Source organism: Phoenix dactylifera, unplaced genomic scaffold, assembly GCF_009389715.1.
Source record: "Phoenix dactylifera cultivar Barhee BC4 unplaced genomic scaffold, palm_55x_up_171113_PBpolish2nd_filt_p 000300F, whole genome shotgun sequence".
Lineage (NCBI taxonomy): Eukaryota > Viridiplantae > Streptophyta > Magnoliopsida > Arecales > Arecaceae > Phoenix > Phoenix dactylifera.
This window is the reverse complement of record NW_024067777.1, coordinates 401,393-427,257: the sequence shown is the minus strand read 5'-3', so window position 1 is coordinate 427,257 and position 25,865 is coordinate 401,393. Positions and strand designations below refer to the sequence as shown.

Sequence of the window (25,865 nt, the reverse complement as noted above, 5' to 3'; positions counted from 1 at the left end):
ACTTGCTGATGCTCGAGAACCAGATCCCTTTTCTTCGCCTTAGTCGAACTATACAGTGGGACGGGTACTCCTTGTGCTTATATATCTACCGTCGCTGAACTTGCCCTCCATCAACAATAACTGTAAGATCCATATATAAGAACAAATGCCTTGCCCTGCCACTGCTTCGGTTGTTCTCTGTCTGTCTCCGTCTGCGTTCTTTAAGAAAGCAATTGATGGATGAGAGACGGAGCACCTTGCTTGCCCAAGATGTCAACAGGAAGAAGGAGGGTAGAAATCATGGAAGGGAGCCAGACCACTAGCCTTGACTGCTCAAATGCCGCATGGATCATAGAGGTGCGGCACAAAATGGAGGCCGCCAAGCCATATGGGGAGAAGGAGCCGAGGAAATCAGCCAGCATCTTCAGGGTCTCCGAAAGCCTCCGGGGACAAAGCCACGAGCATTATCAGCCGAAGGCGCGCGGTCGCCATCGGCCCCTACCACAGGGGCAAGTCAGAGCTGCTGATCAAGGACAAAGACAAGTGGTGGTGCGTGAAATACTTTCTCTCCGAGCATTCGCTCAACCTCGAAAAATGGCTATGTGATATGAGCTCGAGGGAGGAAGAGGCTCGCAGCTACTACTCAGAAGACGTGTCCATGGACAGCCATAGCTTTTTGGAGATGTTACTGCTCGATAGCTGCTTCATTTTTCATGCTTTCAGATTGATAATTTGCCCGTTGCTCTACCCGGGATGGCCGTCAGACCAAATCAAGCTTGACTTGCTGATGCTCGAGAACCAGATCCCTTTCTTCGTCTTAGTCCAACTATACTGTGGGCTCGGTGGGGAACAAGAATTCAGGAAGTTCGCTGGGGCTTACGCTGGCACTATCATTCATTATGCCGTCAATTCCTTTACTCGTTGCAATATGGGTAGCACTTGGGATGACTCTATCCTCCCCGAGCAAGTCCTCCAGCTGTTGCACCTGTTTCGCTTGTCCTTGGGTCCTTCCGGGAACAAATCCACACTTCCGCCCCAACGCAGGATACACTTCATGGGCTCCAGCCCAAGATATGTTCCTAGCGTGACAGAAGCTTCAGGATCGATCTGCTATTGAGTTCAACACGAGATATTCGCACAGCGTCCTGGACATAAGATTCCACAACGGGGTGATGAAGATCCCGTTCCTAGAACTCAATGATGGCAACATTACAATTCTCCGTGATCTCATCGCCTTTGAGCAATGTTGCCCCCAAGTCGAACCTGGTGTCACATCCTATGCAGCATTCATGGTGTGAGACCCTGAAACTGGGCCCGGTCCACTTGACCGGCCCAGTCCCAATATTTGGCCTCATGTGCAACACACGCGAGGCAGCAACGGGATGGATTCTTTCCATCCTGAAGAAGAAGGAAGAGCCCTGTTTTAGGGCTTCCTTCTCCTTCTCCTTTGAGCCCACCAAGGAGAGCCGCCACACGCAAGGAAGAAAGGGGGAGGGTCTTCTTTGCGTTGCCGCCGAAAGTGAGAGGGAGAGAGAGGGCTATTGGGTTCGTACGGGGGTCTTCTTCTTCTTCATTGCCGTCGGAGAGGGGGAGAACCACCGGTCTTCGTCGGGGCTGAGGTAAGAGTCCCTCGCCTTCTTCTCTCCTCTTTTGATGTTTAGCCTTGGTGTATGGGGTTTTTGAGCCGGCCGATCTCCGGATTTGGGTCCAAAACGGCTTGCTCTAGCCGTCGGCGTGTTCGCCGCCGCCAGTCGCCGGGGGGTGGCCGGGCTTGCTCCACCACCTCCTGCTGCTGCCAAGGCCGGCCGCCTTGGGTTCGATCGAGAGGAGAGAAGAGGGGGCGGCGACAGGGGGTCATGGGGTCCCCTGTTTCACCGAAGGAGAAGAGGGGAGTGCAGGAAACATGTGGTCATAGTGCAGGATCGACAAGATGAATTGAATATGTGAAAGAATCTTGAAACTGCAAAAAAAATCTTATGAATTTAAGAATATTTGACTTATACTTTGGAACTGCATATTTATTTATTTTTCACATATTATTGCTTGATTTATCTAGCTAGAGTGTTCATTACTTACTGGGGCTGTCTAGCTCATTATACCATCTCTTATTGTTTTACAGATTTCGAGAACTAGTCTATTGGGGATTCAAAATGGGAGAGCGACTAGAAGGATTGTGGCACAAGTTATCTTAGATTAGGGTTATTTAAGTTGATTTGTTATTCTGGACATTTATTATGATTGGTGGACTTTTGTTATTTTAAGAACTAGGTTTCTGCATGTTGGTAAATGATTATTCCGCTGCGTATTTAGACTTGTGAGACCTTATGACTTGAGTTAGTCAATGGAATAAGATTGGCATTTATTCAGTTAAATTATTTTAGAATTTCATAATTGAGGTGTTTGGTTTAGATGCCTTGCATGCTCATGGGGGAGAGTTTTCCTACGGGTGTGCGGCAGTTGGCGCGACCCCCGGCTCGCGATCTCGGGCCGGGGACTTGACAACTTAAGTGGTATCAGAGCATACATGGATAGAATCTAAGACAAAGAATCATACACGATATGAGTGTAGGTGGGTAGACACTAGGGACATTAGGACGTTAGGTGTGAAGAATGTGAATGATTATTCTTATATATAAAAAAAATTAATTTAATTCGGTGAGCTTTCTTTTTATGAGTCTGCTGTTATTTGATGCATATAGGTCAGGATGCCTCAACGTCGGGTGAAAAAGACTACTATTAGTGCTGCAGACGAGACACCGAACCGGCATGCTGACAGCACACCCAACGGGTTGGGAGTATTCCTGATGCAGCACCAGTGCGGGGAAAAAGGAGAAGAAGGAAGAACAAGAGAAGGAGAAGGAATAAGAGGTTGTAGAGACGCAGGAAGAATAGAGGAGGAGAGGAGAAAAGAGAAGAAAGAATGTAGGTGGAAGAAAATTCCAAATCACTTCATTAAATCCTAATCATGAAAATAGTTCCCTATATATAGGGCCCAAATACACAATTTGCATAAACCCCTTACACAGAAATAAATCCTAATAAGCCCACAAATAACACAAATAAACCACAAATAAGCCCTAAAATGCAAATAAGCCTAGAAATAAAGTAAAATAAATATGTAAATAAAATGGTGGGCCTAGCTGATGTCCCCATCAACTCCTCCCGGGTGGAAAAATAATGGACCAAATTCGGGTCTAGCTCAATCCGGGGGCTCAGGATCATCTGGATGAAGGGCTCTGATGTCCCCATCAATCCCTCAGCAGGAGGGAGTCATGAGCCCTCAAACGGGACAGGAACCGGGCTTAAGCCAGGTTATGCAGACCATAGTGGGCCTCATGCAAATGCAACAGCAGTTGCTCCAACAACAAGCGCAGTTGCTCCAAACACAGCCACAGCAAGGACGAGGGAACAGTGTGAACATCGTAGCAGCATAGCTGAATTTAAGAGGCTGGCTCCTCCAGCTTTTCAGGGGACTACAGAACCTTTGGAAGCAGACAATTGACTTACAGAGATGGAAAAAATATTTGCTGTCTTAAGATGCCCGGACAATGAAAAACTTCTGTTTGCATCATACATGTTGCAGGGAGAAGCATTTAATTGGTGACAGATGTTGGAGCATAAATTTGAGCATGATGGGGAACCTCTCACTTGGGATAAATTTCAAAAAGCATTCTATGATAAATATTTTCCTCGGAGTGTAAGGACACAGAAGGAACAAGAATTTATCCATTTGAAGCAAAGGGCATGACAGTGGCCGAATATGAAGCCAAATTCACAGAACTAGCCAAATTTGTTCCGAAATTGGTAGAGGATGAGCAAGACCGAGTGCACAAGTTTGAAATGGGATTGAAGACTGAAATTAGGAAGCAAGTGGTACCCTATGAGTTGACTACCTACGCTGCTGTAGTGAATAAAGCTTTAATCATTGAAAGGAAAGTCAACGAAGCTTTTGCTAAAAGGGAAAGAAACCAAAAGAAAAGAAACAGACCTGCTGAATTTAAAGGGGGAAACAAGAATTTCAAGAATCCAGCTCAGAAGCCAAATAAAGATAGAAATCTCAAAAATGAGAGTGGGAAGTGTTCAAGATGTGGCGGTAATCATGAATTTGCAAGTTGTCCCTAGGTTACAGATTCTTGTTTTCATTGCGGACAGAAAGGTCATAAAATTGCAGACTGCCCACAAAGAAACGAGAATAAATCTACGCAGGCAATGGAAGGAAGCCAGAGGCCAAAGACTCAAGGAAGAGTATTTGCACTTACACAGCAAGATATACAAGCTTCTAATGCAGTGGTGACAGGTACTATTCCTGTATCTGATATTTATGCTTATGTCTTATTTAATCCTGGTGCCACATATTCATTCATATCCTCAAACTTTGTCAAAATACATGACATATTGTGTGAATCCATGACCACTAAGTTCTATGTGGAGACACCAGTAGGCGGTATGTTGAGCACTAATGTTATATGCAAGTCATGTAAAATTGAAATAATAGATAGGGAGTTACCTATAGATCTGATTGTACTTGATATGCATGATTTTGATGTCATTCTGGGATGAATTGGCTTGCTACCTATCATGCCTCAGTAGACTGTCATGGCAAGAGGGTAAACTTTTAAATTTCGGTGGAACCGGCATTCAATTTCTGTGGAAACCAGGGAACTGCTTTTCCTCATATTATCTCGGCTTTGCAAGCTGGACGAATGTTAAGGAAAGGATGTACAAGTTATCTGGCCTCAGTAATTGATATACAACAAGATGAACTAAAGATAGAGGATATTCCTATAGTGAATGAATTTTCGGACGTCTTTTTCCGAGGAGTTATCAGGATTGCCACCGGACAGAGAAATTGAATTCACTATTGATCTTGTACCTGGTTCAGGTCCGATTTCTAAAACTCCTTATTGAATGACCCCAGCTGAATTAAAAGAATTGAAAGATCAGTTGCAAGATTTACTGGACAAAGGTTTTATACGACCTAGTGTGTCACCTTGGGGAGCTCCAGTGCTCTTTGTGAAAAAGAAAGATGGAAGCATGAGACTCTGCATTGACTATAGAGAATTGAATAAAGTCACTATAAAGAACAAGTACCCTTTGCCTCGAATAGATGATTTATTTGACCAGTTGCAAGGGGCACATGTTTTCTCTAAGATTGATCTTCGCACAGGATATCATCAGCTAAAGATCAAAGCGGAAGATTACCCAAGACTGCATTCAGAACTCATTATGGACATTATGAATTCTTGGTGATGCCTTTTGGATTGACGAATGCCCCAGCAGCTTTTATGGACTTAATGAACAGAATATTTAAATCCTTTCTAGATCGATTTGTGGTGGTATTCATTGATGATATTTTAATTTATTCAAAAGGAAAAGAAGAACATGAGGACATTTACGATGCGTACTTCCACTCTTAAGGAGGGAGAAGCTCTATGCTAAATTAAAGAAATATGAGTTTTGGTTGAATGAGATATCGTTTTTGGGGCATATCATATCCGGAGATGGGATTTCTGTGGATCCAGCAAAAGTGGAAGCTGTAGTGCAATGGAACAGGCCAACTAATGTTCCTGAGATTCGCAGCTTTCTAGGAATGGCAGGCTATTACAGACGATTTATGGAAGGATTTTTCTCTATAGCTATACCTTTGACTCGCTTAACTCAAAAAGGAGTTAAGTTTGAATGGACTGAAGATTGTGAACGAGGCTTTCAGGAATTAAAGAGGCGATTGGTTACAACACCTATTCTTACTATACCTACAGGTGATGATGGATTCATAATTTATAGTGATGCTTCAAGGAAGGAACTTGGCTGTGTTTTGATGCAGCATGGTAAAGTAGTAGCCTATGCTTCTAGACAATTAAAATCTTATGAGCAAAATTATCTACTCATGATTTGGAGTTAGCAACTGTGATTTTTGCTCTCAAGATTTGGAGACATCATCTTTACGGAGTACGATGCGAGGTGTTTACAGATCACAAGAGTTTGAAATATATATTTATCCAGAAGGAACTAAATTTGAGACAAAGATGATGGCTGGAATTGTTGAAGGACTATGATCTAATGATTAATTATCACCCTGGAAAAGCTAATGTTGTTTGCAGATGCTTTAAGCAGAAAGTCAATAGTAAATATGGCCACTTTGATTACTAGCCAACGACATATTTTGAAAGATGTGAGGAAACTTGAATTAGAGATCCGAGTACTTGGCTCGGGGACTCAATTGGCTTATATGCATGTTCAGCCGACACTCATAGAGAGGATCAAGACAGCTCAGGGTAATGACCAGCAGTTATGGAAGATTCGGGAGTCAGTAGAGCAGGAGATATATCTGATTCGGGATACAAGAGGATGGATCTTTGAGGTATCGGAATAGAATTTGTGTACCTATGGATTTGGAAATTAAACAGAAAATTCTTAAAAAAGCTCATCAGTCTGGATATACAGTGCCACCCGGGAGGAACTAAGATATGTAGAGATTTAAAGGAATTGTATTGGTGGAACAACATAAAAAAGGAAATTGCTCAATTCGTGGCACAATGTCTAGTATGTCAGCAGATTAAGGCCGAACACCAAAGACCAGCAGGGCCACTTCAGCCTTTTGACATTCCAATATGGAAGTGGAACAAATTTTCATGGACTTTGTAACAGGACTTGCCAAAGACTCCCAGTTCTAACGATACCGTGTGGGTGATAGTGGATAGGCTAACCAAATCGGCACACTTTTTGCCTATCAAAGTTGGGTTCGTCTGGAAAGGCTAGCTAAATTATATATTAAAAGATTGTGAGACTGCACGGTATTCCAGTATCCATTGTGTCTGATCGAGATACTAGATTTGTATCACAATTTTGGAAAAGCTTGCATAAGGCTTTGGGGACAAAGTTATGTTTTAGTACTGCCTTTCACCCTCAGACCGATGGTCAGTCTGAGAGGACCATTCAGATACTCGAGGACATGTTGAGAGCTTGCGTCATAGATATGAAGGGTTCTTGGGATGAGTATCTACCTCTGATAGAATTTGCATATAATAACAGTTATCAGAGTAGCGTACAGATGGCCGCCTTATGAAGCTTTATACGGAAGAAAATGTCGTTCGCCAATTTGTTGGGATGATATTGGTGAACGAAGATTGTTGGGCCCTGAACTTGTACAACAAATAGTTGAGAAAATTCAGCTAATCAGAGACCGCCTTCGGACTGCACAAAGTAGACCGAAAAATTATGCAGATAATAGAAGACGAGAATTAGAATTTCAAGTTGGTGACCATGTATTTCTTAAAATATCACCTACAAAGGGAGTTGCAAGATTTGGTATTCGAGAAAAATTGAATCCCAGATTTGTTGGTCCGTTCGAGATCTTAGAAAGAATTGGTAAGGTGGCTTATAAACTTGCCTTGCCGCCTTCTCTGGCTGGTGTACACGATGTTTTCCATATCTCAATGTTGAAGAAATATATACCAGACCCAAGTAATGTCACGGAGCTTGAGCCTTTACAAGTTAGAGAAGATCTATCATATAAGGATCATCCAGTGCGGATAGTGGACAGAAAAGATCAAGTTTTGAGACACCGTGTCATACCTTATGTCAAGGTGCAATGGAGCCATCATTTCAGGAAGAGAAGCTACCTGGAAACTGGAAGATGAGATGAAGCAGAAATACCCTCAACTTTTTGAAACTATAGGTACGAAAATTTCGGAGAAGAAATTTCTTTTAGGATGGGGGAATGTGAGACCCTGGAACTGGCCCGGTCCACTTGACCGGCCCAATCTCAATACTTGGCCTCACGTGCAACACACGTGAGGCAGCAACGGGATGGATTCTTTCCATCCCGAAGAAGAAGGAAGAGCCATGTTTTAGGGCTTCCTTCTCCTTCTCCTTCTCCTTTGAGCCCACCGAAGAGAGCCGCCGCATGCAAGGAAGAAAGGGGGAGGGTCTTCTTCGCGTTGCCGCCGAAAGTGAGAGGAGAGAGAGGGCTATTGGAGTTCGTACAGGGGTCTTCTTCTTCATTGCCGTCGAAGAGGGGGAGAACCACCGGTCTTCGTCGGGGCTGAGGTAAGAGTCCTCGCCTTCTTCTCCTCCTCTTTTTGATGTTTAGCCTTGGTGTATGGGGGTTTTTGAGCCGGCCGATCGCCGGATTTGGATCCAAAACGGCTTGCTCTAGCCGTCGGCGTGTTCGCCGCCGCCAGTCGCCGGAGGTGGCCGGGGCTTGCTCCGCCACCTGCCTGCCGCTGCCAAGGCCGGCCACCGCGGCCGCCTTGGGTTCGATCGAGAGGAGAGAAGAGGGGGCGGCGACAGGGGGTCATGGGGTCCCCTGTTTCACCGAAGGAGAAGAAGGGAGTCGGAAAGAGAAAAGAAGAAAGAAGAAAAGAAAAGAGAAAAGAAGAAAGAAAAAAAAGAATAATAATAATATAATATAATAAAGAGAGGAGGTGGTTTACGGGCCATGAACCCAAACTCGGAGTGCTAGGCACTCCAGCAGGGCCAACCATGGGAGGATACTAAAAATTTAAGTCTTTATATATATATATATTATGAATGAATTTTAAAAGAAGAATATGGTTTTTAAATATTAGGTTCTGCGAGGGATTTGCGGAATTAAATTGGATTTGTTGTGGATCGCGTCTCGCAAGGTAAGTGATGTAAAATCTTTTCTAGATTTATCGGCAAACTATATATCTGTTGGACATACTCGCCGCTGTGCGGGCATACCGGGGTCCCTGAGCAGCACAGGGAGGGTCACTGTCAGATGTCTGCGCCTACCAACGGCGATGGCCTGGTTAGTAGGTGGTTATACCTGAGGGGTCCCTGAACCCATGGCGAGGCAGGTCGGAGTCCGGGGTTTGGGCGAGGCCTTGGTCGGAGTCGACTCGTGGCGCTGCCTTTGGTGGGGTTTAAGGAATAGAGTTGCTCACTCACCGTCGGTTTTGGTGTAATGGTAGGCTTGAATCCTGAAACTGGTATCAGGCAGAGGTCTCGAGTTTCGAAACCAGGCATCGCGTTGGGGGGGGAATGTTGGACATACTCGCGTGTGTGCGGGCCATACACGCGGGTCCTGAGCAGCAAGGGAGGGGTCATGTCAGATGTCTGCGCTGCCCAAGGCGATGGCCTGGTTTAGTAGGTGGGTTATCTGAGGGGTCCTGAACCATGCGAGGCCAGGTCGGAGTCCGGGGTTGGGCGAGGCCTTGGTCGAGAGTCGACTCGTGGCGCTGCTTTGGTGGGATTTAAGGAAATAGAGTTGCACCTTCATAACAGGGTCGGTTTGGTGTATGTAGGCTTGATCGAAATATTATTTTGCGAATCGAATTATTCATGATTTCGAATTTGATGCATGGATTATATATATATTATATTTAGAATATTGTATGATTCTGATTGAACGTATTTGCTTCTGATTTGAATTGTATTTAATTGCTCGGATATTAATACCTTTTCGATTGGAATCATCGAACATAATATAAGAAAAGATTATGATTGAAATAGATCAGACTTGCAGTCTGGGCTATGTTGAGGACCTACATGGTGGTATCATTGGTACGCAAGAAGAATAGTCGGAGGATATGACCTACCACAGGGACATGTGGTCATAGTTCTGGCTGTTGAGTTGAATTAATAATTGAAAGAATTAAGATATGAACGACATTTGGTTTTGACACTGTATATTTTTTTTATATAACTGAAATATGAAATAGAGAACAAACTAAACTTCGACCTGGCTATGTTGAGGACCCTGCCATGGGGCAGATACGTTGGCAATTGACTGTCCTGAGGACTCACCGTAAGAAGATTAGTCGGTGTTGATGACCTGCACAGGAACATGTGGTCATAGTCAGGATCGACAAGATGAATTGAATATGAAAAATTGAAACCGGAAAAGAATCTTATGAATTTAAAAATATTTGACTTATACTTGGAACTGCATATTATTTATTTTCCACATATTATTGTTGATTTATCTAGCTAGAATGTTCATTACTTACTGGGTTGTCTAGCTATATACCATCTTTTGTTGTTTTACAGATTTCGAGAACTAGTCTATTGGGATTCAAAATGGGAGAGGACTAGAAGGATTGTGGCACAAAGTTATCTTAGATTAGGGTTATTTAAGTTGATTTTTATTATGGACATTTATTATAATTAGTGACTTTTGTTATTTTAAGAACTAGATTTCTGCATGTTGGTAAATGATTATCGCTGCGTATTTAGACTTGTGAGACCTTATGACTTGAGTTAGTCAATGGAAATAAGATGATTTATTCAGTTAAATATTTTAGAATTTCATAATGAGGTGTTTTGTTTAGATGCCTTGCATGCTTGTGGGGGAGAGTTTTCCTACAGGTGTGGCGGCGGTTGGCGCGACCCCGGCTCGGATCTCGGGCCGGGGGCGTGACACATGAATGTCTGATAAAGACCGAGATGATGCGAATCTGCTTGAAAGGAGTGGGATTCTGTTGAACAGCCTACCACCAGCAGGGATGCGGCTTTTCTTCAGCAAGTTGAGTCCAAGGGCTGAAGTTCGTAAGTCGACGTTTGGATCACAATACTTGTTGACGTGAATAGATACCAAACAGCAAATGGAATAGATGGACAAGGTGGTATGCTGATCTAAAGCTCATGATGTCTCAGTCATGGTTGAGCCTATGGTGGCCTGCGGTCCTACCTCATTCCCAGCTTCACACAGATCTGTTATTCTGTCATTAGCTATAATCATTGGTGATGCTTCAGTCTCTTGCCATAAGTTGATCTTTCATCCTTCGATGCATGCTTGATGATTCTTTTTTTGTTTTGATGGGCTTTTCTGTTGGAATATAATCATGAATTTTATATTAATTCTGGGTAAATACAGGTTCATGAAGTTCCAGAATCTTGTTTGTCTCTTCACGTTTCATTTTCATACATGTATGGGAATTAAATAGTCATAAAATGGAATTAAAACATGGGTTTTATTTTATGAATATAAAAATGCTCTACAAGTATCTCTGTAGTACTCTGATCCCATTAAAGCATTTGTGAGTTGCAGTATCCGCTTCATTATTCCACGTGCAAGTAGAGCCTACGACATTTCCAACAAGTGGTACTAGAGCTTGTGAGTTTGGTGGAGAAGATAGATATACAAAGAGTAGACTTCCATTCCAATACTCACACTCACCAATGAAATTTGATGACTGGGCAATTCGAATGTAGCTTACTTAGATAAAGAGGACATGGAAGTTATCGGCAAAGACTATAAAGAGCCCTCAAGATAAAGCTTGTTAAATCAGCCAAAAAGAGTGCCTTGGAGAGGAATAGAAAGAAGGATCAAAATGTTTTTAATCATCCAGCAAGGCATGGATGATGACATGTTTGAGAAGGTGGCTAATGCCACACTCCAAGAAAGCATTGGATTCTTCAAACTTCAAGTGAGTAGAAAAGGTTAAAAGAAGTTCGCGCCAAACTTTTGTGAGATACGGGGCTGAAGTCAGTTTGCCCGGCTGACTTCACATTCTATTTTGGAAGGAGTCGGAACAGAGGATCGTGATTGCGATCCTCTTCATCCCTCTGGGGGCATCGCGGCGAAGGCACAGGCATACCACGGCACCTCCTCCAGGCAATCTGCAGCCAATCCATGGCTGCGGATTTCGCTCGACGCGCGATTCCCGCAGTGGAGAGCCGTTACAATGGGGTGATAAAAAAACCCATTCCTGAGATCACCACTGACCCTCTCCTCCCTTTTCTCCTCTTCTCCTCCGGTGACTGCGTGCGCCACCCCACCGGCTTCTCCACCCTGGGTCATCTTCTTTCTTTGGATTTTGGTTTCTCCGTTCTCCTGTTCGAGATCATCCCCTTTCTTTGCCAGAAGCATCGTCCGCGCTTGACCGCCGGACTAAGCCTGAGTCGGATCGCCGCTCCGTCGATCCCAATCTAGAGGCTTGATCGCACGGGATTGGGGAGTGCGTTAGATTTTCTGATGATTTATTAGTTATTACATTTAGATTAGCTTGGACATTTGAATTATGTTGTTTTGTTATTTGAAACTTTATAAGATTGCTTTGAATTTTTATTATTTATGTCAATTTTAAGTATTTGTATTGCTTCGATATGAAGCTGCCTTGCACACATGTGCGGTCGCGTGGCGGGCGTGCGGGTCTGCCGCGCTCCGGGATCAAAGCGTGACATTTTGGTGGTATCAGAGCTTAGGTTTAAGATCACTAGGGATTGTAATTGAAAAAACCATAATTTTGACAATTAAGCCAAATGAAAAGAAATGGTGAGGATCAAATTGCCTTGAGAATATTTTTGATTCTTGGGTCCAAATTGTGAAAATGTTGTGGTGGCTATTGAGAAGTCCAAGGAATTATAAAACGAACCAAAAGGTGACTCAGTGCCTCGTCGATTCAGCGGTTCACTGATTGAACCAATTCGATCGGCCAGTCTGACCAATAATGCCAGCATTACAACATGCTGACATCATAGATAAGAGGCATGGATATAGGGTTTTGATGGAAAAAGGGCCTTTAGGCATGATTTTTGTTATATAAAAGCATCTAGACTATTGGTCAAGTTTCTTATCCACAGGATCTATACTTTTGAACATTCCACTAGATGCTATGTTTCCTCTTAGATAGATCGAGAGGCCAATCAATGTCTGACTTGTTATTTAGGGAAGGGAGTCTATCATAGAGTTTGCTTGTTTAATCTTGATGCCTTTCTCAGAAAGTCAAATGAAGGCTTATATCTATAGTAAGAGAATATAATTCACTTTATTTACTCAGAGGGAAAGGTTAAATATATAGTTGGCTATAAGAACAACAGGTTTCCATTCTAATGGATCTGAATGACATTTGCTTGTCACATTCAATATAATTCCAACTCTCATCACAACCATTCATGTTTCTAATCATGAACATTTTACACACCAAATATTTACCATGCAACTGTCTCTATTTGGGCATCTTGTGTATCTTTATCTTCCTCTAGCATAGGCTACATTCTTGTACGACTATATGTTCATCATAATAAATTGTATTCTTATAAACAAAATCTGAAAAAAATTCTTAAAAATTAGCCAACGCAATCCTAATGATTATTCATTAGCATATTGCTACTGTTCCATATATGAACTATATATATTTAATTTGATGGAAATAAGATATACATGTATGTCACTTCAGGAGCTTCAAACATTGATTTTCAATCTAGCAAAAGCATCCATTATTCTTTTTTATTAATTTTCAGCTCCTACTCTTATATAAACATTACATTACATAAAGTCATAAATAACACACACATGAACAGGCGCCCCCCCCCCCCCCCCCAATTTAATGTACTATGTAACCGAGGTGAATCTTCTCTTAAGTATACTAATCTAAGTGAATTTTACACTTTATCTGAAAATGTTGTATTAGATGCTTTTTTAACTTTCACAACAACTACAACACAATACAAGTACATACAATACACATTTAGTAACAAAAATTTAAAAATAATATTAAATAAAAATTAAAATTAAAAATTAAAATGTGAGATGGAGATTCAAGATGGATGAGAATGCTAGAGACGGATATAGAGTTAGATGAAAAATAAAATTATTTAAGAGTGCTTATTATTGATAGAAGGAAATTTGGAGTAGAAACATCTATTGAATGTAGGATTAGGATACAAAAAAGATTAATTTTTGTTCTTGTTTTGTTTTCAATACTACCAATATAGATCATTGTAATTGAATTTTGTTCATCAACCAATAAATATTTTATTCGTGGATGAATTTGAAAAATCCAAACAAATGCACTTTCTAATAAAGTATAGATTGTAGTATGATATTAAATTCCATCTTATAATTGCTGTTCGCAATGTCTAGTTTTCAAATTGCATCAATATTTGGTTTAAAAAAAAGAATGACACACCAGTAAAACAAGTTGGATTATGGATTCGAGTCGACCCAGATCCACTCGAGTCAACCCAGATCTGCTCGAGTCGACCCCAGCTCAACCGACAGCCTAACGGCTAGTTGTTGAAGTACTTTTGAAGGCTCCAATGACTAGTTTCTTCAATCCAACGGCTAGTAACTACTATTTGGAGGTTGGAGAAGTATTTAAGAGCTACTATTCATCAGAAAAACCATCTTGTGAGAATTTAGATATGCATTCAAGAGAAAGAGCAAAACTAAGAGAGTTCATTCATTGCTTTAGTTCGAACCCAAAAGAAGAGTGTTGAGCAGAAATCCTAAGTGCTTTCAAGAGCTCAACCAACCCATTAAAGAGTGAAGCAATCTCAGCGAAGAAAAAAAAAGTGCCTTCCAAGTGATATCAATTCTCTTTCTCTTTCTTTAGTGCATAGTTGTTTGTTTATTCATTTAAGGAGCTTTAAATTTTGAATTACTTATTCTCTGTTTTGATGGTGAGCCTAAAAACCAACCGTGAGGGTTTTGTTGGTAGCCCAAAAAACCAACTGTGAGGGTTTTGTTGGTGAGCTTGGAAAAACCAACTGTGTGAATTTTTGGATTGTGAGTTCGGTTAAAACAATCCAACTATAATTTGCAGGATTATAGTGAATTTCCAAGGGGATGCTTGGGGAGTAGACGTAAGTGCCTTGGAGTGCACCAAACCACTATACTTGCTTATGTTTGCATTGTGTTCTTTTGTGCTTCTTGCTTTACTTTTCTCCTTGCATTGTGTAGTTGCTCTAGCTTAATTTCTTACTGATTTACTTGTGATTGCCTAGAGCTTAATTACATTCGCTTCCACTGCATTTATACCTTTCACATAGGTTAATTGCGCACTTATCTATAAGTTAATTTGGGGTCATAATTCTTAGAAAATCCAATTCACCCTCCTCTTGGGTTGTCACCTTGGCAACACTCCCCCTTATTATGAAGTCCATGTCGACATATTGGACTTGTCGATATTGTGAAAAGCGATACTAACCATTGCCAATATATTTGCCTAGTAATAGCAACATGTAATAACTTGTCAAACCAACAATTGAATTGTATAACTCTTTCATTGGCTTGAAAATAACTACTTTGCTGGCTCGTCCTTTTCAATGAGTATGTTGAAATCGATAATGTTCTCTACACTTCTCCTCAGCATTGACTCTATGTTACTATGTCAAGATTTTGTTGAGCATATAACTCATATCTTCAAACATCAAGTTGCTTGCTATAATCATTGCTTACTTAGAGGCCGCATTAACTCATTACTTGCACACCTATAAAATCAGCAGTAAAACTTTGGCTATATTCATAATGCCTCCACTTGAGTAGCTTCAAGCATTTGCATATAGCTTGCTCCTACATTTGGAATCAAATCTTCATGCCAAGAATCTTCTAACAGCTCGAACTTTAGAGAAGCTTCAAAAATTGATTGATGTACCAACAAACTTATTGAATACAATACACAACATGTATCATCTTCGCTAAGCATGTCTTTTTCCTACTTGATCTCGGAAACTACTTCCAAATTAGTTAGCTTTTCATCCTCATAGTTGACTAAATATCTACAACTATATCTTGGATAGCTTCGATTTAAGACTCTTTTGTGTGATTTGATTCATCATATAAATTTCTACGACTGGATTAGTTTGTAGTATTTTTGACTCTTCTTGAGAAACTTCAGAATCAATTGGTTCGTCAATCATGCTCTCGTTTAAACTTGATACAATATCCACCTAATCAAGCACCTTCTACTCCAGATTTTCTTCTAGACTTGGTAGATTTTTGAGTTGATCAATTTTTGCTATCCTTTGAGTCTTCAAAGTTGAACCAATATCTAATTGATCAAGCTCTCACTGATTCAAATTATCTTTAAACCAATTCTATTTTTCTTTCAGGTTCCTAAGAACGCAAAGATCCACTCTTCAGGTTACTTATGTTTACCTTGCTAGAACTTGAGTGGATGGTTGCAAGAATATCCCATACTTTCTTCGGCTCTTTATATCCTGGATACAAAAATAATTTTTTCTAGCAACAAAAACTTGAATAATCCACATCACATTTCTATATTTCAGATTTTTTTCTTGCAACCTCGTCGTCAAGAGTATCTATTGGTATCATCTTTGACTCATCCAAAATATCCCATGAATCTTGTCTGATCAAATAAGATTTGATAGTAGTCTTCCAAATTGGATAATGGGCATGGTTCAACTTATAGAGAAAAGCGATAGTGGCAAAAGCAGCCATATTGATGTTGGTAAGGTTAGGCATATGGAACCTATGAGAGGAAAAGGTAGTAGCATCAGCTATAAGATTCACGCTCTTAAATCATTAAAACAAGAATCCACATGCTTGCACAACTGCATAGGAAATTATTGAAAGCTTTTTAAACCATATTGAGCTACGAACATATGACCACCAAAAATTAAGTCGCCGCTCCAAAAATTGTGGCTCCAAATTAAATCTGATCGAAGCCGCAAACCATTTGACACTCTCCAATCTCGCTTTAAATACCATGCAGAACAGCATCGCTACCCCAGAGTAGATTGACCATACTGACTGAAGATCCAAACAAACACCAAACAAATATTGACAAAGAATTGCAAGGAGAAAATAATAGTGGAGGAAAAATTTGGAGAGAAAATAAATTTATTTAAGAGAAAACAAAGGTCAAACAATAGATTTGGCTTCCACTCTCAAAGACGCTCGCAAAAGAGGCTCCACATATAAAAAAAAATTATCTTCCCTTACCACAAAAGAATGTCTCCACCAATCTCTTTTCAACTTTGCATGTCACTCTCTCCCTCTATATATAAAACCACAATCTCTCCTCTAAAGGAAACTTTTCAGCCCAATCCTCTGCAAATAAGGAGAAATGTTTAGTTACATGGAGAATGTGTTAGGTATACTATGAATTGACCATAGAGTAATTATTTTTGCACGTGCCAAAATATTGGCCGGCAATCCATAAATTATCTAACCACTATCAGTTTGAAATAAAACATCAAAAGTAGATTTACTAAAATAAGAAAATATGTTTACAAAATGAATTTGGTATATTAATAGTTACCACGACTAATGTCCATAATACTCGCTAATGTAGGGGTTTACTTGCAAGTTCTTGATGTCAATTGTTGACAAACCACCCTTGGAAAAGAAATGTTTCAACGTTTAATATTTTGACTTTCTATAAAACAATTATCTCATTATCAATGTAATACCTGTATATTTTGTTGCCTTTAACACAATCCTAGCAAGATTGGTATGTTGGTTATCATAGTTGTAGTGTATTTTCGAAGCTGCATTTGAAATGATGCCATAAGGTAATAGTCATTGAATAAAGTTGCAAAAGTTACAAGAATATTTGACATTATTAATGATATCTTTAAATTTATGAATATAAATATTTTTGATATCATACTTTTTATAAAACAATGATATATAAATATTTTTGATATCATACCTTCATAAAAACAATGATATCTCTTTTAGTTTGCCTAGAGCTGTTGAGGTTGTTCCACCAACATGTATGACTAGTCCAAGAACATTATGGTAATAGCTATCATGCATTCAAAGGTTGTGCAAACTTTCTCTTTTTTTTTACAAAATTATGAAAGCATTATTATATTGAAATTGTTTATCAAATTTATATCTTAATCTATGAAGTAGCTAAAGAAGAAAGTGACACAAAATTATTTTTGTAAGCTAAATACTTAATTCATCTGCTTTTGGTATTGATGACTTGGATATTGGGTTTTCAATTTTTAATTGAAAATTGTTATCAACAATTCCATTTCTTTACTCTACATTAATTTGCAACAACATTCTTGAATCCAATATAATTCTCCATTTTGTAAGCACTCAAATCTATGCAAATTGTCGTTATGACAAAAGCTTAAATTTCCAAGCCCTTATTTATGAAAAAAATATAGATATAGGAAATCATAGAGTCACTTATTCATCGAAATTGTTAAAGTATATTTTTTACCTCCTTTATCCATAAACACAATCTTTCAAATGTTACCAAAGATACCACATTTGGTGATATGTGGACATGGCAAGAATTAAGATAACAAATCCTCTAATTATCACTCCAATATTCTTTTATGTTGCAAATGAAAAGATACTTACGCTACCTCATCCCAGTAGAAATATGAAATTCAAAACTAGCATAATAATTTTTATATTTAAATTTTACCATCTATGAAACAAGTAATCGTACATGTGTTATATAGGATCTATTAAATATGCAATAACACAATGGAAAAAAAGTAATACAGCTACCTTATATATATACAAGAAGTTGCTTTCTAAATGATCCTACCTCATGAAGTTATGATATATGTAACTTAATTTGGTTTGCTCTATGCTATATGTGGAATCCCCCTCCATGGATCTCCAACTATAAATGATTGTAATATAAGAAGGTGTATTATTACAATTACTTATATATATTTACTAACTATTTTACATGCATATAATTTAATTGCTATTTTAAATTGTTATGGTGAAATAATAGTATACCTAGCTTTTAAAGAGTCCTTATCAACCGTAAATTCTTCCAACAATTGCTTTATCACCTACATAGAAATAAACATATCAATATAATATAGTGTATGGAACTTAAAATTGGTTTCAACTAACATTTCCATATATTCTAGTACTAAACTATCTCATGATATGCAATCAATGAATATATGAATCACAAATAATAGTTGATGACTGAATTTAGGGAAATAAACTATAATAGGATGTGGTTTGGTTACTTAAGTATCTCATGGAAAATCATTATTTGGTTGTTCCTGAGATATATTTGAGATACCTTTGTTCATTCTACCTTGTTCAATATGTATTTTAGATTATCTAAACTATGTTACAAATTAATAAAAAAAAACTATGTTATTGTTATAAGCCCAAGAGTAATTATGATATGTATAATAGCTATCGTAGAATGGGTACTTAAAATTGAAGTTAATAAACTCCCTTTGTAACTTGGTTTCCAATGAAGAGTGTTCACTTCAACAAATACTTATATGTATGTGCTATTGGACTTTCCAAGATACGGACATATTTGTGATATAGAACATTCTTAGACTTATCCATTGTTAACAAATAGGGAAAGTTAGGAGGGGAGAAGTGAATTAGGTTAACCATTTAAATTTGATCTCTTTTTGAACTTTCTAGTTTCCCCAAATATTAGATATAGATATTTGCTGATATTTTTGATAATTGTAATTTATTCTCAATTTTTGGAACCGCAATTGGATCACATCATAGTGAGAAAACAACAAAGATGACTTGGGATGGGTTCTTGGTTACCCAATTATTAACAAAAATAATAGTAAAAGATTTTTGATCATTTTTTAATCCCAACCAATTCAATTTTTGAATCGCATTCGGATTAATGAGGAGAAACCAATTTAGTCGAAACCAATCAAGATTAGATTAGTTCAAACTGGTTCTTGGTTTACCAATCAAGATTCTTTATTTTTATATAAGTCCTATTGATTCTCAAATTTGGAAACCACAATTCGTAGTTGAAATAAACTAAAATCAATATATGATTGGTTCAGGCCAATTATTTATTACAAAAATATTAAAAAAATGAGAACCATGATTTTCCTTGAATCCCAATTGGTTCTCAATTTTTTTACCATGAATCAACTTGATTGAAGTCAGATTAGGTTAGTTTGGGTTGATTCTCAAGTTACCAAGAAATTTTGAAAAAGGTAATAAATTTTTCATGATTTTCTTAATTTGAGTTGACTCCAATTTTTGGTAACTCGACCCAAGCCAAATTAGATTGGTTTGGATTGGTTATTGCTTACTCAATTTTAAAAAACAACAAAAAAAAAACTGTTGGATTTTTAATCTAAATCATTTCTTAATTTTTGGCTGGAAATTGTCAATCCAACAGTGGAAATTCGCACGTACAATTAAAACAACAATAGCAAAAGTTTTAATAATTTTTGGTTCAAATTAGTTCTCAATTTATATAATAATAATCAATGCATATGAATTCGCCATGAACCAAATAGACATCATTATTTACAATATAGCTATAATTTTAATTTGCCATTATTATATCTAACGACAAGTATCTTGACCAGTTATCATATCTAACAACAAAACCTTAGTTTTGTCTAACCATGTTCTAATACAATATTAGTGGCAACTTGTTAGCATTAACATAATTTTATGAGTGGATAGGCTAACCCACATGGCAAGAGAGAGACACATGTCATGTGTTGAATCATGAATTTTTCTCTCGTGCATTAATTGAAAGAGCTGATGTGATTATCAAATAAATAGTCCCGCCAATTATTTCCTTTTATTACCCCAATAATTAAAATTTAGACCTCTTTCTATTTACAGCACATTCAAAATCGAAGACGTAACGGTAACCGTAACTGAAAAACCCTCGCCTAACGGGGATCCGTAACGTCTCCAGAGTTGCCCGTGACCCGTTACCGTCAAGCCCTGCTCTCCAGCCGGTTGAACGCGTCACCCACTGCGAGACGGTGAGGAACCAGTCTATGCCCAAAATACCCTCAACCCGTTTTCCCCCAAATCGGAGGCCGCAGCACAAAATCGGTGATGTTATTTGGGGAACAATGTAGTGGTAGTTTAGCCCGCCAACCGGTTGGTAAATTTAGCCCTGAGATTTTATGGGAGGACAAAAAAATCCACCCTGTACTCCGTTAAGAAACAGAAGAAGAGAAATGTTAAGAAGGAAAGGTTTCGGGTGTCAGAGTTTTAACGTCTCTTCTTCCATCCTTTATGGCATGATGCTGCCCTGGGTGGAGGAGGTACATTTTTAGAACCCCTCGTATAATTTTCTCTCATACTATTTGCATTTATTATTATGTAGATTGAAGAACGTAGTGATTGTTTTTGTTCCTATGCAATCAAAATCATTCTTTTGTTATTATCTTTATCTTATGATTAAGCTTTTAGGATGATGAAGAAAGGTTGAGGTTGGAGGAGTGCAGTCATGGGGTTAAAGATGCATTTGGATTGGTTTTGTTATGCATATTGTGATGTGTTGGGGAAAATACAAGTCCCCCAAGTACATGGGCGCGTCGCTAGCACGTGATCGGAAGTGCCCTAATCCGAACGACTGACCTCGGGCGACCGACCTGGTCGCCCGAGCTCGGACAACCGACCTCGGACGACCGGCCTAGCGCCCGACCTCGGACGACCGACCTAGCGCCCGACCTCGGACCACCTGACGCCCTACCAGGCGCCCAACCCTGGACTCTCAACCTCGGAACGCCCGACCTAAAAAGCGCCCGATCTCGGAAGGCATCCGATCCCTAGAAGTCAGACCTCACCAACTGCCCGCTACTGTCACATCCTCCTACGGCCCAGTTCGGAACCACGCCTTGGGCGGCTTACGCAACAATTAATGCGCATGGTCTCTGCAGACCTCCAGCTTACTCAACAATTAATGCGCATGGTCTCTGCAGACCTCCAGCTTACTCAACAATTAATGCGTATGGTCTCTGCAGATCTCCGGCTTACTCAACAATTAATGCGCATGGCTCCCGCTGTCTGCGGATCTCCAATCCTCCACGGTAAGTCAGCTCGACCGCATTTAGTCAGCGCGACAACTCCCTGACCCCGACCTCATCCTCTACGGCAAGGCATTAATTCACATGATCGTGTGCTAATTCATGCGACGTGCTCAGCCATACGGCAGCCTGGTCCCGTCGCATCACAGGTAACCCAGCACTATAAAAGGGGAACCCCTCTACCATAAAGGAGGGGGCGAAAACTCTGGACAGATTATTGCTTCTACTTATTTTTCTTCCCTCTGACTTAAGCATCGGAGAGCCGGCGCCGTAAACCCCAGCCACCGGTTTCTTGTAGGTCCTACGGAGGACGCCGCCCGCCGACGGACCGCCGCCACCCGAAGCTCGCCGATTCTCATCGGAGCCCCACCTTCTTGGCCCAGTGGTCGCCCCCGGGTCCATATTCCAGCAACAATTGGCGCTAGAGGAAGGGCCCGAGTTGCGGCTATGAAGTTGAGAAGTAAGGGAGCCTCCAATGCTTCCCAGCATCTTCCACCAAGTCCTGGACACTCAGTCCAGAACTCGCCGCCTCTAGCTGACCGGATCCCCCAAGTTCACCTGGAACAGTTCAACATCCTGGTACAGCAGGTCCAGGCCTTGGCCGCAGCCGTCCAAGACCTGCAACATGAGGGAGCTGCGCCTGGACCGCCTCTGTAGGCCCAAGCTCAGCCAGTGCATCCTCCAAATGGGCCGATGCCCTAGGGCCGGAATCCCCACGGCCCTCGGGGGCTAATGACGAGGAACGGAGCTGTCGCCAAGGCTCGATCCGGACGTCTCCCCGGAGAGAAATGCCGGGGAGAAGCATAGACCGAAGGCTGCAGCCTTCTAAAATTGAGTCGGCCCCAGACCGCCACGAACCGGAGTAAACCACTATAATAATTCCCCAGGCTGGGGAGCTCGACAGGAAGGTCAAGAACCTCGAGCGCCAGATTGAGGCGCTTCAGAGCAGGAAGGCGAGGCGCGTGGGTGACTTTGAGTTTACCACCAAGTCCCCTTTCTCGCCAGATCGAGGACGAGCCGATTCCTCCAAGGTTCAAAATGCCCCAAGTGGAGCCCTACAATGGGACCACCGACCCCTCTATTATTTGGAGAGTTACCGAGCTCTCATGGCACTACAAAGGTCCTCGGAGGCTGTGCTCTGCAAAGCCTTCCCAGCGACTCTCCGGGGGACAGCTCGGCTTTGGTTTTCTGGGCTGAAACCGAGCACGGTATCCTCTTTCGAGCAGCTCGGCAGGCAGTTCGCCACCAATTTCGCTGCCAGCCGACGCCAACGGTGAACATCGGACTCCCTCCTGGATGTTAAGTAGAAAGAGGGGAAATCTCTTAGAGAGTATTTCGACCGCTTTAACCGCCGCAACTTGGGAAATACGTGAGCTCGACCAGTCGATAGCCATGTCGGCGTTAAAGACTGGGGCTCGCTCCTACAGATTTCTTTTCTCAATTGAAAAGAGCTTTTCGGCTGACTTCACCGAAATACTGGCCGGGCTCGGAAGTATGCAAAGGCCGAGGAGGCAGTCGCCTCCAGGCGGGGTGCGACCGAGCAGGCTCAAAGAAGCAAAAGAAGCGCCGCGAGGAGCGTGGCCGCCAGAGGAGCCGATCCCCCCGCTGGGAGAAGAATCTCCCTCGGCTGAGAAGTCCGCCCCGACAGCGGGGACAGCTTCGACCAAGGTCCCCGCCCTGACCGAGGTCCCCGCCGCGGCCCCCGAATGCACTCGAAAAGGTACGAGAACTACACACCCATCAACGCACCTCGGACCGAGATCCTAATGGAGATTGAGGGTCGGAACTTTTTCCGACCTCTGGCTCCAATGCGGGATTTAGGAGTCCCGCGCAACCCCAGGAAGTATTGCCGCTTCCATCGGGACCACGGCCACGACACGGAAGACTATTTCCAACTCCGAGATGAGATCGAGGTGCTTATTCACCGTGGGGTACTCAATCGGTTTGTAAGGAACCGACATGAGGAAAGGAGGCTGGTGGAAAATGCCGTGCCGCCCGAAAATCCAAATGACAACAGGCCCATCGCCGGAACCATCAATGTCATTGGAGGAGGAGGCTCGGCTGGAGAATTAACCGAGGAAAGGACCCCTCTGAAGCGCCCACGCACCTTCGAAGCCATCTCGTTCTCGGAGGAGGACTTAGAAGGAGTTGAGACTCCTCACGACGACGCTGTGGTCATATCCATGGTTGTAAACAAGTTTCATGTAAAGCAGGTCTTAGTTGATAATGGAAGCTTAGCAAATATTTTGTATTACCAAGCCTACCAAAAAATGGGTTTAGCGGAAAGTCAGCTTCGGAAAATAAATGCCCCGTTGGTCGGATTCACCGGGGACTCAGTCTCGGTTGAGGGTGAGGTCAGCCTTCTAGTCACGGTTGGTCTCGCCCCCTGAGAAAGTACTATGAGGATGGACTTTCTCGTGGTCCGCCTGTCTTCGGCCTACAATGCTATCCTCGGACGACCAGGGCTAAATGCCCTCCGAGCTATAGTCTCAACCTACCACTTGCTCTTGCGGTTCCCTACCAACCAAGGAGTAGGCGAGGTCCGCGGAGGTCAGATGGCAAGCCAAGCGGTGCTACATGGCGACCTACAAAGCAAAGCAATCGACCGAAGCATCAAGCCAGTAGGAGCTACTGACCGAGGCGTCGACCCAAGCAATGGACCGCATGCTGCCTATCGAAACCTTGGACGTACGGAACGACCTTTGGAAGAAACGGGTAGAGCCTGGTTAGCTTCTTACCCAAATTCCTTTACTAGAAAGTTCTCCGGAACTAACCGTACAGGTCGGCTCCGGCTTGAGTTCCTGCGGAAAGGAGCGTCTGATCAAGTTCCTTCGAGCCAACATGGATGTCTTTGCCTGGTCGCCCGCCGACATGCCGGAAATCGACCCCGAGGTCATGATTCACCAACTCCAGGTGAAACCGACCTGCAGACCCGTGAGGCAAAAGAAGCGAGGCTCCGCCTCGGAGCGGCAGCAAGCGGCGACCGAGGAAGTAGATAGACTCCTCGAAGCCGGCTTCATCCAGGAGGTCTCCTATCCAGACTGGCTCGCCAACGTAGTCCTCGTAAAGAAAGCCAATAGAAAATAGCGCATGTGCGTGGACTACACCGACTTGAACAAGGCCTGTCCGAAGGACAGTTTTCCCCTCCCCAGCATCGACCAGCTTATTGACTCTACTTCGGGACACCAACTGCTAACCTTCATGGACGCCTTCTCGGGATATAATCAAATCCGAATGGCGCCAGAAGATGAGGAGAAGACTACTTCATCACCGATAAGGGCACTTACTGCTATAAAGTGATGCCGTTCGGGTTGAAGAATGCAGGAGCCACATACCAAAGGCTGGTCAGCCAAATTTTCAAAGACCAGATAGGCGAAACATGAAGGTCTATGTGGATGACATGTTGGTAAAAAGCCGAACAGCAGAGTACCATGTGGCCGACCTTAATGAAATATTTTCCAACCTTAGAAAGTATCAAATGAAGCTCAATCCGGCAAAGTGTGCGTTCGAGGTCACCTCAGGCAAATTCCTGGGCTTCATAGTAACCCAATGTGGAGTTGAAGCCAACCCCGAGAAGATCCGGGCGCTGCAGGAGATGGTGCCACCAAAGACAGTCAAGGAGGTATAGCGGCTCACCGGATGGATCGCGGCTCTGGGGAGGTTCGTCTCCAGGTCGGCCGAGCGGTGCCTCCCATTCTTCAAGATCCTCAAGCGACCGAAGGACTTTTTATGGTCGGAGGAGTGCCAGCAAGCTTTTGAAGAGCTTAGGTGCCTTCTCGCCTCACCGCCGCTGCTCACCAAACCCCAGCAGGGCGAGCTTCTTTACTTGTACTTAGCTGTGTCCCCGGTCACAGTGAGCTCAGTCTTAGTCCGGGAGGAGGACAAGCTTCAGAAGCCTGTCTACTATACCAGCCGGATCCTCAAAGATGCTGAGATCCAATATTCTAAACTGGAGAAGACAATTTTCGCCCTAATCATCTCAGCTCGGAGGCTCCGATCCTACTTCCAAGCCCACACAGTAGCCGTACTGACTGACCAGCCCATCAAACAAATTTTTCAGAGGTCGGACCGAGCCGGGAGGATTGCCAAATGGGCAGTCGAGCTCGAGGAGTTTGACCTCGAATACCATCCAAGACCGGCAATCAAAGCTCAAACGCTCGCCGATTTCATCGTGGAGTGCACTTTGCCGGACGACCCCGAGCACCCATTCATGCCAACAAAGGAGATCCCGGGGCTACCATGGATCCTATATGTGGACGGCTCCTCAACCTTGGGGGGTAGCGGAGCCGGGCTTATTCTTACGAGCCCAGATGGGGTGGTGGCAGAGCAGGCCCTACGCCTGAAGTTTCCGGCTTCAAACAACGAGGCGGAATATGAGGCGCTCATTGCCGGGCTCAAGTTGGCAAAGG

At 42.2% G+C, this 25,865-nt stretch overlaps 1 protein-coding gene across 1 annotated transcript; it reads left to right on the top strand.

The window, feature by feature from the left end:
* The first annotated feature begins 367 nt into the window (after nucleotides 1-367).
* On the top strand, nucleotides 368-1,096 carry LOC103713656 (UPF0481 protein At3g47200-like). The gene has a single exon (XM_008800660.2). It carries the CDS (start codon nucleotides 368-370, stop codon nucleotides 1,094-1,096), a length of 729 nt encoding a protein of 242 aa, XP_008798882.2.
* The last annotated feature ends 24,769 nt before the right edge of the window (nucleotides 1,097-25,865 follow it).

Coding starts and splice junctions, on each gene's coding strand:
- LOC103713656 (XM_008800660.2), top strand. CDS start 368: ATGGGGAGAAGGAGCCGAGGAAATCAGCCAGCATCTTCAGGGTCTCCG.